This window comes from Calidris pugnax, unplaced genomic scaffold (genome assembly GCF_001431845.1).
Source record: "Calidris pugnax isolate Ruff unplaced genomic scaffold, ASM143184v1 scaffold25, whole genome shotgun sequence".
Lineage (NCBI taxonomy): Eukaryota > Metazoa > Chordata > Aves > Charadriiformes > Scolopacidae > Calidris > Calidris pugnax.
Window position 1 is genome coordinate 12715316 of NW_015090805.1, and position 12170 is coordinate 12727485.

Here is a 12170-nt window from a genome sequence, read left to right on the forward strand (position 1 = left end):
GACTATTTGTATTGGGTTTGTGTGGCAAGGTTGTGGTAGCAGGGTGGCTAAAGGGGTGGCTTCTCTGAGAAGCCACCAGAAGCTTCCACCATGTCTGACAGAGTCAAAGCCAGCTAGCTCCAAGATAGACCTGCCAGTGGCCAAGGCTTGAGCCCATCAGCAATGGCGGTAGCACTCCTGGGATAATATTTCACTGAATTTTCACTGAATTTTTAGAGTTGGAAGGGACCATAGAGATCGTCTAGTCCAACTCCCCTGCCAAAGCAGGATTGCCTAGAGCTTGTCAGAGCATGTTACTCAGGACTGCATCCAGGCAGGTCTTGAAAATCTCCAAAGAAGGGGACTCCACAACCTCCCTGGGAAGCCTCTTCCAGGGCTCTGTCACCCTTACTCTGAAGTTTTTCCTCATATTTGAGTGGAGCCTCTTATGTTCCAACTTGTGCCCGTTGCCCCTCGTCCTCTCATTGGGAACCACTGAGACGAGCCCAGCTCCCTCCTCCTTCAACCCACCCTCGCGATACTTGTAAGCATTAATAAGGTCTCCCCTCAGCCTTCTCTTCTCCAGACTAAAGAGTCCCAGCTCTCTCAGTCTCTCTTCATAAGGGAGATGCTCCAATCCTTGAAGCATCTTTGTTGCCCTTCGCTGGACTCTTTCCAGTAGTTCCCTGTCCCTCTTGAACTGGGGAGCCCAGAACTGGACGCAGTATTCCAGTTGTGGCCTCACCAGTGCAGAGTAGAGGGGGAGAATGACTTCCCTTGACCTACTAGCCACACTCTTCCCTATGCAGCCCAGGATTCCGTTGGCCTTCCTGGCCACAAGAGCACACTGCTTGCTCATTGTCATTTTGCTGTCCACCAGGACCCCTAGATCTTTCTCTTCAGAAGTTGCCTCCAGCAGGTCCACCCCTAACCTGTACTGGTGCCTGACATTTTTCTTCCCCAGGTGCAGGACCCTACACTTTTCCCTGTTGAACCTCATGAGGTTCTTCCTTGCCCAGCCCTCCAGCCTGTCCAAGTCCCGCTGGATGGCAGCACAGCCCTCCGGGGTGTCAGCCACCCCTCCCAGTTTGGTATCATCAGCAAACTTGCTGAGGATACACTCTGTCCCCTCATCCAGGTCACTGATGAATATATTGAACAGGACTGGACCAAGTATTGACCCCTGGGGGACACCACTGGTTACAGGCTTCCAACTTGAACCTGCTCATTACCCTTTGAGTCCTGTCATATAGCAAGTTCTCAATCCACCTCACTGTCCCCTCATCCAGCCCATACTGCCTCAGTTTCCCAATGAGGATGTTATGGGAGACAGTGTCAAAAGCCTTGCTGAAGTCAAGGTAGATGACATCTGCTGCCCTCCCCTCATCCAGCCAACCGGTTATAGCATCATAGAAGGCTATCAGATTGGTCAAACATGATTTACCCTTGGTAAACCCATGTTGCCCACTTCCAATAACCCCCCGCTCTTCAACTTGTTTGGAGATGACATCTAGAATGAGTCTCTCCGTTACCTTCCCAGGGACAGAAGTGAGACTAACTGGTCTGTAGTTCCCAGGGTCCTCCTTCTTGCCCTTTTTGAAGACTGGAGTGATGTTGGCCTTCCTCCAGTCCTCAGGCACCTCTCCTGTTCTCCATGATTTTTCAAAGATGACAGAGAGTGGCCCAGCAGTAACATCCGCCAGCTCTATATTTAATAATATATATAGATAATATATATCGAATATATTTAAGAAGGGGAAAAAATTGCTGCTAAACAGCAGCCAGAAGAGAGGAGTGAGAACATGTGAGAGCAACAACTCTTCAGACACCAAGGTCAGTGAAGATTGAGGGGGAGGAGGTGCTCCAGGCGCCAGAGCAGATATTTCCATGCAGCCTGTGCTGAAGACCATGGTGAGGCAGGCTGTCCCCCTGAAGCCTATGGAGGTTAATGGTGGAGCACATATCCACCTGCAGCCTGTAGAGGACACCACACCAGAGCAGATGGATGCACCCAAAGGAGGCTGTTACCCTGTGGACAGCCCATGCTGGAGCAGGCTCCTGGCAGGACCTGTGGACCCATGGAGAGAGGAGCTCATGCTGGAGGAGGTATACTGTCAGGACTTGTGACCCTGGGGGGGACCCACACTGGAACAGTCTGTTCCTGAAGGGCTGCACCCTATGGAAGGGATCCTTGCTGGAGCAGTTCGTGAAGAAATAAAGCCTGTGGGAAGGATTCACATTGGAGAAGTTCATAAAGAATTCTCTCCCATGAGAGGGACCTCACACTGGAGCAGGGAAAGAGTGTGAGGAGTCCTCCCCCTGAGGAGGTAGGAGCAGCAGAGACAATGTGTAATGAACTGACTGCCATCTCCATTCCCCACCTGCCTCCACTACTTGGGGGGAGGAGATAGAGAATTTGGGAGTGAAGTTAAGCCGGGGAAGAAGGGAAGGGTAGGGGGAAATGTTTTAAGATTTGATTTTATCTCTCATTATCCTACTCTGATTTGACTGATAATAAATTAAATTAATTTCCATGAGTTCAGTCTGTTTTGCCTGTAATGGTAATTGCTGCTTGATCTCCCTATCCTTATCTCAACTCATAAGACTTTGGTTATATTTTCTCTCCCCTGTCCAGCTGAGAGGAGAAACAGAGCAGCTTTGGTGGGCACCTGGCAGCTAGCCAAGGTCAACCCACCACACTGGTATTCGCAGAAATACTGAAACAGATGGGGAGTTTTCCCTCTCAATTATTTAACTGTTCTTTCTAAATTGAAAAGTTCATTCTCAAACTGAATTGGCATTTGCTTGCCAATTCTAGCAATTATGAAACAAATGAAAATACAGGGTCTTGGAACGTCAATCCAGGAAGCCTACAGGGCTTTGCTGGTTTCTTCAGTCAAAAATATTGAAAGATCTGTATTTCATCCACTTAAAAAAACAGTAAACTGAATGACCTGACTGAAATGAAAAAAAAGGCTTGAATATCGAAAGAATCATGCTTAAGAGACATTGAAATTATTTTATTTGGAAGGAAAAGGAACTATTCATTACTAGACATGCATTTCTAAAATATTAACAGATTGATGCTGCCAAATAAAGAAATCCCATTTACTGGTTGTAAAGTTTGCTCTCTGAGCAGAGAACATCGGTGTTAAATTCTCTAACACTTCCTCAATAAAAATGTTCCTTTCAGATTCCTTCCTTGACCTCTTCTGGATTTGTCTCAGACAAAGGCAGTACCTTTTTAATAGAAAGTTTAAGCTCAGTGATGTTTACCTTACAGCCTCCCTAAAAAACTTAAGACCATGGATAGCGATCTGAGGTTCCAGATTTGTTATTGGTTGCTTACAATGGATTTCTTGGAAAAGCACACAATTTATTGAATTCACAGACTTCTACCCAAATCTTTGACAACAGACGTTCATCAAACTTGGGAAGCAGCACATATATAAAGCTTGAGATAGTCCTGATAATATCTCATGAACAGAACTACTTTAAACAGCTTGTTATTAATAGAAACATGGGTTTACTGGCAAGAGGTTTAGTATATGTCTGTATTGCTGCCTGATAGGATCTCTTGATTAATATGACCCATGAGGAATCATATTTTTATCCTATCTTCCTGCACTGCCACACTTGTATCAGGTAACAAAAATCCTGGAAACTGGTGGTTCAATTTGAATTCAGTAAACAAGCTAGAGTCCAACAAGGAAATATCTAGGAAACAGATTCCTGAAACTTGGTTCTTGACAAAATAAGGGTTTGCACACACACCAGTATCAAGTTGACTTGATTTAATGCATGATAAACCTGAGTCTTTGTACATATTAAAATGGTATTACTACTTCACTCTCAAAGGGATGTAAGATTTGTCTTCTAGGAGAACTGACATCATTGCCTTTATAGATTGCCCCATTTTAATTTTAGAAAGTAGAGGTGTTCCAAACAGGTAAGGAGGTAAGAGGGAGGAAGAAGGAATATAGAAAATTAATGAATTTTTGACAGTACACCTTTAATTGATAAATTGCATTTTGTGAAGCTGTAGTTGGTATGCTTCATAATATCTGGGATGAGCAGACACAGACAGTTCTATATGCAGATCCATGGGATTCCTTTGCTATCTATATCAGTGAATTTAAATAAAGAGCTTCCATATATAATGAATAGTATATTAGGGGGAAAAAACCCAACACAAAACCCCAAAAAATCAAAAACAGCCAAAAAAAAAAAAATCAAAACGCATATTATTCTACTTATTAAGCTCAAAGGAAAATTAACTAGGTATGCTCCAGGCACTATAAATGTAAAAGAAATGCAGTCATTAAGCCTGAAAATGATGGAAAAAAATTTAGGCAACCTCTCACCCCAGTCTCATTATAGACTTACTACAGCCTCTTTTGTTCCAAAATGCATGCCTTTTGAGGGCCCAGATTAACCTAAATGTTTTGAATTTTAACATTTGGAACACATCTGAGAGCGATAAGACAGGAGAGGTCCATTACATTTCCTCTCATCTGCCTGATGACAGATAAAAAAGATAATAGCATATATTTTACTCAATAACCACTAAAAGTTAAATTGAACACAGCTGCAAAAACCTTCCTCCTATATAAGATTCAGAGTATATTTAAAAAGACATCTAGAAAATAAAAATAGTATGTGCTTAAACTATAGAATAATTATAAAGGGTAATGCTTCTTGAGGTACTTTTCTCTCATTTGACTTCCATGAAATCAATTGGAACAAACTACTGAAATGCCAATTAAATATTTTTGATAAGCTAAGACTACCCTCTTATTTATTTTGTAGGTAAAACACCTATACCCTAGAGAACTTCAAATATACATATGATAGAACTCCTTCCCAATTTTCACCAATTCTGATTAAAGAAAATGTATTTTTCCCTTTCTAGAAACAGAAAAATTTCAAGACATAGAAATATCTTTCTATGGCGTAAGTACAGAAGAGAGAAAACTTGTTGAAAACCTCAATTGTTTACACATCATGGAATGGCAGAATCAAGCATTTGAGTGATTAAGGACATCAACTAAATGATCAATTAAAGAACAAACAAAATGAAGATATAAAAACTGTCCTCCTTTCCTCAGAATACAAGCCTTGTTCTTATAAAGCATAAATATGTCTTTAATTAAAGCTAATTTTGTTTCATTTAGCCTGATTAGTTTTTTTATTATAAGGTAAATGAATGCTACTGCCATCGCTCTGGAGAAGTAATGATGAAGAAATACATATTTAGGTCTTATAAAGTGAGATGATTTAGGAAGGTTTTAAGGGATTAAATTTTCTTGACTGGTCTTAAATCAACCGCTTATCATTATATTATTTTGGAAATTTTTGTTGTAGTGACCATACCTGTAAAAATGTGGTATTTCATAATTCAAAATGCTTACTTACATGTATATAAATGCACATATATATATGGCTAATTACATCACAAAACAAATAAAGGAAACAATAAAACTGAATAGTATGGGTAAAAGAGGTACAAAAATTTAGCTACCTGAGACAAATACTAAAAATATTTTTAAAAAATTCAAGGAGGAACACCTATGGTTTCAATCCATACAGAAGCACTAAACATAAATGAATTTGTATCAAAAATCTTAGCACAAATCCTAAGCATTAATATGGATGAGATCTTTCAGGTAGTAATAGGTAACGACACAGAGAGAACTATAGCAGACAATAGGATGACAGACAGAGAATACTAAATCATGATCAGTAAGAAAACCTTTGAGTAAAACAGGGCCTTCTTTACTCTTCTAAGTCTTACTCAGTAGAACAGGTAAAAAGCACTAACAAAGATAAGGAACTGGGGAGAGCAATGTGTGTGCATATACGTTTCTATATATGTGTCAGTGTTCCAGAAAAAAATGTCAGAGTAAGAATTTGATATGAGGACAAAATAGCATTTTAACATTTACACTGGAAACAAAAGAAAATGTTGTATGTAAAAAAAAATGTATGGAAATGTATGGAAACTAAATGTAGTTTAGTTTGATTAGAGCACCCCCCTTAAGAGGAAAGGCTCAAGGAGCTGGGACTCTTTAGGCTTGAGAAGAGAAGGCTGAGGGGAGACCTTATCTATGTTTAGAAGTATCTAAAGGGTAACTCGAAGGAAGGTGGAGCTGGGTTCTTTTCGGTGGTTTCCAGCGATAGGACAAGGGGCAACGGGCACAAGCTGGAACATAGAAAGTTCCATTCAAATATGAGAAAAAACTTCTTTACAGTGACGATGATGGAGCACTGGAACAGGCTGCCCAGGCTGGTTGTGGAGTCCCCGTCTCTGGAGATCTTCAAGACCCACCTGGATGCAGTCCTGAGTGATGTGCTCTGGGCAATCCTGCTTTAGCAGGGGAGTTGGACTAGATGGTCTCTATGGTCCCTTCCAACTCTGACAATTCCGTGACCCCGTATGCAGGTGTTAGATGGAACTAAAATGGGCATGTCCATTCAAAAGTACTAGAAATTTTAAATGCTGAATGCTATAATGTTACTGTTATTTTTATTGCATTATGGTTACATTACTGTTATTACCAGTTTCAACCCTATCAGAGCCCCGTGCCAGTAGAAACAATAGTCATTGCCCCAAGGAGCTTGCACTGTAAATTAAAATTAAAGATAGTAGGTAGGTGATACAAGCAAGCTAATGGAGTGGGAAAGAAGAATGTAACTTAATAGGTCATTTTAAAACAAACTGGCTGTTTTCTGTACTATTTAGCTATAATAATCAGCCATCTGTCTTGCCATTTTCAGACTGCATTTTTCTGAATACATTTAAGGGGAAGAAATGTATAATAAGACATTGGCTGTATATGACTGGGAGGTTAGCCTTCATGAGAGAGACAAAAGAAAAAGTAAAGTTCTTTGTAGGAGAAAATACAACTCTGCTAGACATTTTCAGACTGAAAGTAGAGGCGAACTTTGTAAAGGCAATATTAGACTAAAATCACAGTAGGTTTAGAGTTTACAAATAAGGTAGGATGCTTAATTTATGATAGTATTCCCTAAAGTCAAAGTAACAGTATACAGATTATTGTAATCTAATATAAATATGTCCAATAGTAAAGCAAACAGGGAAAAGAACTCTAAATACACATATTCAGTGATGTGTTCTACATTAGCTATAACCACTCAGAAAAGAGACCTGGGAGACATTGCAGACAGTTCTGTGGAAACACCAGTTCAGTACTCAGGGAGACCCAGGGAGGCAAACAGAATGTGAGAGAAGGCACAGAGATGAAAGCAGAAGCAGCACCGTGCACCGGAACAGCCAGGTTCCCCCCATGACATCAATCCTGTGTGCCATTCTTGCCTTGCCATTTCACAAGCAGGGGATCATAATCAGAAAGGTACAGGAATGCATGGTTCAGAGATAATCATTTCAACAGTAGGAGAAACCAAATAAACTGGAACTCACTCATTTGACATAAAGGACATACAGAATTATTCTTCATGTTTTATCTTAAAATGAGAATCATGAGCCAAAGAAATGAATAGGCTCTAAACTTCAGAAATAATTTTCATGCAAGAAAGAAATAATTTAAGGAATTTAGACTTTAGGATGTTGTGGAAATAAAAAGGATGTGTAGGTTCAAAGCACATGAAATAAACTTATGGTATGTATTAAATTATTTTGATTTAGTTGTCCAGGGAGGCTCCAGAATAGTTGTTGCTAAAAGATGGGAGAATGTATACAGGAAATACTCTTAGTCTGGTGTCTGCTTTTCCCATTTCCTTGCATTAAAAAGTTAACTTGCCTCAGGCAAAAACTATGCAAATTTCATCCATACTTAAAATTACTTGAATAACATACAAAATTATTTCTGTCTGAAACTTCCCTAAACTCATACCAAAATTAGCAAGTCTTTCCTATTCCTTCAAATTAGTTTTGTTTTGTTTGTTCTTCTTTTTTTTTTTTTTTTTAACAACTCTGGAAATACAATTGAATACAATGTTTTGGTTTCTCCATAAAATTTAAAATCATATTTCATCATCTTTCCTTCAAAAAGCAAATGAGAATAACTTTCAAGCACCTCAGAACAACAAAGTAGCCCAATGGTTAGGCAACCCACCTGCAGTATGGAGCAGTGGACAGAGCTCAGCATGAAGGGCTTTGAAGAGTTTCCCAAATGGGAAAGAGAGTGGAAGGCACACAGACACGGGAAGCCTGTTCATCTGACACCATGGCTTCAGACTCTCAGATCCCAAATGACAGCTTTATTCAGCCCAACAGTTTAGCTCTTCCAGTGCAAGTTACCAGATTAGCCTCTCCTGTTAGAACTGTTTCACTTTGTATTATTAGTTTTAACTGGGACGTAAAATTAAATTTCCCATCATCCTAAGCATCCCAGTTTTAGCTGTTCAAATATAAATGATATTTCTCTCTACTAAAGTCAAAAAACCCCATCAGAATACTTTTTTGTATGTTTTTCATAAATAAGCTACAGCCTTGATCCTGCACAATGATTCTCAGAGAGGTTTTCTACATTCTCACAGATGCCTACACTCACTAGGTTATAGCTAGACAAAACTTCAAAGGAATTATCAGCTCTGTGTAAAGGAGAGAAACGTGAACACAAATTGGGTGTTAGGGCATAAAAAGAGAACTAAGTTTTCATGTTATTACTTTTATCCTTTGAAACTCAGAATAGACGATGTTTTTGTGACTACATATGCAATCATGCACTTAAAACCAAGAAAGAAAAATAAAAACCTCTGCATGGTGTCTTCTTATTAAAAAAAAAGCACTGAGCTTAGAAGTCCAAATAACCTGGGTTTTCCGCTTTCAGAATTTTTCCCTTTCTTCTGTTGGTTTTCTTGCAAGCAGCCAACTTTTAAAGGAAAACCAGAGTGAATAAAAAATCAAGAACACCTCTGCATGGTGCCTTCTTATTAAAAAAAAAGCACTGAGCTTAGAAGTCCAAATAACCTGGGTTTTCCGCTTTCAGAATTTTTCCCTTTCTTCTGTTGGTTTTCTTGCAAGCAGCCAACTTTTAAAGCCTCTGCATGGTGTCTTCTTATTAAAAAAAAAGCACTGAGCTTAGAAGTCCAAATAACCTGGGTTTTCCGCTTTCAGAATTTTTCCCTTTCTTCTGTTGGTTTTCTTGCAAGCAGCCAACTTTTAAAGGAAAACCAGAGTGAATTAACAATTTAACACTCCATTGTGCCGTATCTGAATAGCAGACGAGCAAATGCCGAAGATAGCATTTTCAAAATTGAAATCAGGTGTAAAGGCTAAAGTAGCCAACAGGGAGGAAAAAAAAATCTGTAAAATTATGCAGAGAATGATGTGCTGCTTCAGTAGACACCTTGCAGATATACTGTTCCACTGAAAATTGTGAATTATAACTTCAATTCCCTACTATTTACATCGAAAAAGGAAAGATGGAAGATACAATGCAGTACTTACCAAAAACTTGAAGGAATGTCTGTTTTTTATCATTTCCTGCTTTGTTTTTAGCATTACAGATATAAGAACCTGCATCAATATTTTTAATATCTCTTATTGTTAGTTCTGTATTGCTTCCTCTCAGCATGTATTTTTCAGTTTCTTCAATAAGTTTGCCATTCCTAAAAAAATAAAAATTATGTATAAATCAATCAGTAGGTTCCAAAGTCTGGAAAAATATGCTCTGAAAGCACTAATATGTCGAAAATAATCTTTGAGGAAAGAGACTGTTGTTATGCTAGTCTTGAAAATGCATTAACTCACAGAGTATAAATTGGCAGTATGTATAGAAGAGAGTTGATTTTAGCACAACTAAAATTGTTCTGCAGGATGACAGCATTTTTTCATAGGAATGCACACATTCTGGCACAAGCAAAGCATTCTCGACTGCATTTTGATGTTCAAGACCCCAGCTTCAAAATTTTATTGTCAGGTTCTAAAATATGTATGTATTAAAAATACTTTAAGATCTTTATTCTAGAACTGTTAGAAAAATGTTTGTGAATAGCACTCTAACATACGGCTTACATTTAACATAAATTTAACATTAACATTTCATTATAGAATTAAATCAGCTACACAAATACATACGTGTGTGAGAAACATTTAAAAGTATTTTCAAAGTGTAACTGTTGCACTTCACATTAGTAACAATGTACCAACATAATATTTTAAATTACTTCAGAGCCTATTGGCCCATAAAGAACACTTCAAAATTATTTCCTTCCAGTTCTTGTTGGCCAGCCACAATTTAGTAAGCAGACATGTCTCCAGATGTTAGAATGAGTTCTGACCAGATGGTACAGAAATAATAAAATCTGTGAACGATCCTGAGGGTTGATCAAGGCTTGACCAGTCTATTTGAGCAACTTGGCATACACAGAGTTATCAAAACAGCTTCTTTTTTCAAAAGTCTAATTCTAATTTTTTTTTTCCTTCTCATTATGCCTTGTTTGCTGTAGGCTTCTTTTGATATTGTTTTTGTTGAATCATCAATGGTACCTTCTCATAAGCACCTATGTAAGAATTGCCTGACTTTCATAAGCACTGGTAATCCTGCTGACAATGTCAACTTCTTGAAAACAAGCTACTTGTAAAATGAAACCATTATGCATAACCAAAATATTCTATTCTACTCAATATGCCTAGTTTAGAACATCTAGTTTTATTTCAAGATTTGAACAACAATGCTTGTCACTTTCTTTCTGCTCACGTAATGCTGATAACTACATATACCTCAAATTTTCTAAAAAAATATTTCCCCTACAAGAAGGAATACTGTTTCTTTCTTGGTAACATTAATATCTGTTAACAGGATTTCCCTGGCATCTATATAGCTTGCATTTTAGTAACATTTTTGTAAATAACTCTAATCCACTTAGCCGTCCATTTCAAGACATTATTGTGATACTTGTTCATTTCCTTTCCAAAGCAAATTGTAGAAATTGTTTGGCAGAACAGAAAGGGTCTAATTTTCCACACAGGTGGTTTCACAAAAAAAGTCTAGTGATATCAGTTAGGATCAATATTGAAGGTCAGAAGTAGTTTCCAAGTCTCTGTTATCAGAAATACAACCTATATCTATGACAGAAATGAGATTATGAACATTTCCCTGGAACCTCTGGTGAGCTGGAGAGATTCAGATTGATGCTCATATTGGAGAACAGGAAAACATGAATAAGATATTAAAAGAGGATTACCTCTTTTGTCAGATAATTCTAAGTCTTGTCAGTAAAGATAAGGGGATTGAGCCAGTCAAACTTTACAAGTGTTCAATATCTCCACAGATGCAAACAAATATTGTATTTTTAGCAGGACTATTCACATGTATAAAGATTACCAGTTCATGACCTGTACATCTGGATCTCTATCTTTCAGTCCTGGCTAATTTAACCCTATTAGTGCATTGCTTCTCTGAAGGTTATACTTTACACTAATGTAATTGAGCTTCAATAGAGGTATCAGTTGAGTAGTGAAAGAATTAGATTTTCTTGGTTCATGAAATATCAACAAAGTATATATGTATATTAAATAGGGCAGCAATTAAAACTTGATGACTTTTCTTCTTGACTAAGTATTTCAAACTGATAAATTTCAACTTCAAACATGTTTTTGAGAAAGACTGACACATTAGTTCAGATGCCTCCATTTTAAATTGAAAAGATCTTAAACACTGTCAGCACCTGGAAATGAGAAAGGTCAACATAAATAGTTAAAGCACTAGATACTCTCTTAAAGAGTTTAAAACTTGAAACTGCTGTCTCATCCAGCTTTTTACAGTTGACACAGAAGGATATATGAGCCACCTCTATAGTTCTGTCAATTGATTTTAAAAATACAGCCATTTTTCATGCCCTACCTGAAGTTCAACTGTTAAATCAGTTCATTGGAAACGAAAAAAAGAAAATAAGAGAAAACAGAATCAAGCGAATTTCTTTTTGAATTGATTAAAGTATCAGTGTGAGGAAGGTAAGACCACACAACGGTAGATCCAAATTATGCAGGTTTTGCTAAAGAAACTTCAATAGAGTGAGTAATGAGAGAATAACTGGTGTGAGAGCACATTTTAAAAGGCAACGAAGACAGGAGAACACTGAACTGTGTATAAAACAAGTCCTTAATGTTGATGAACCATCTCAACAGGTATGAATGTACTTTCTATACAATATAACAGAAATCCTCAAGCAGAACGGAGTAGAAATCATTCCCACCCTTTTTA

At 38.0% G+C, this 12170-nt stretch overlaps 1 protein-coding gene across 2 annotated transcripts in view; it reads right to left on the minus strand.

Moving 5' to 3' along the window:
• The window catches only part of NCAM2 (neural cell adhesion molecule 2), a 302812-nt gene that overhangs the window by 116741 nt on the left and 173901 nt on the right, over positions 1-12170 (minus strand). For both annotated transcript variants that reach the window (XM_014938236.1, XM_014938237.1), the window contains exon 7: positions 9413-9573. In XM_014938236.1, the coding sequence (XP_014793722.1) occupies positions 9413-9573 (161 nt within the window). The remainder of the gene's footprint in view (positions 1-9412; positions 9574-12170) is intronic.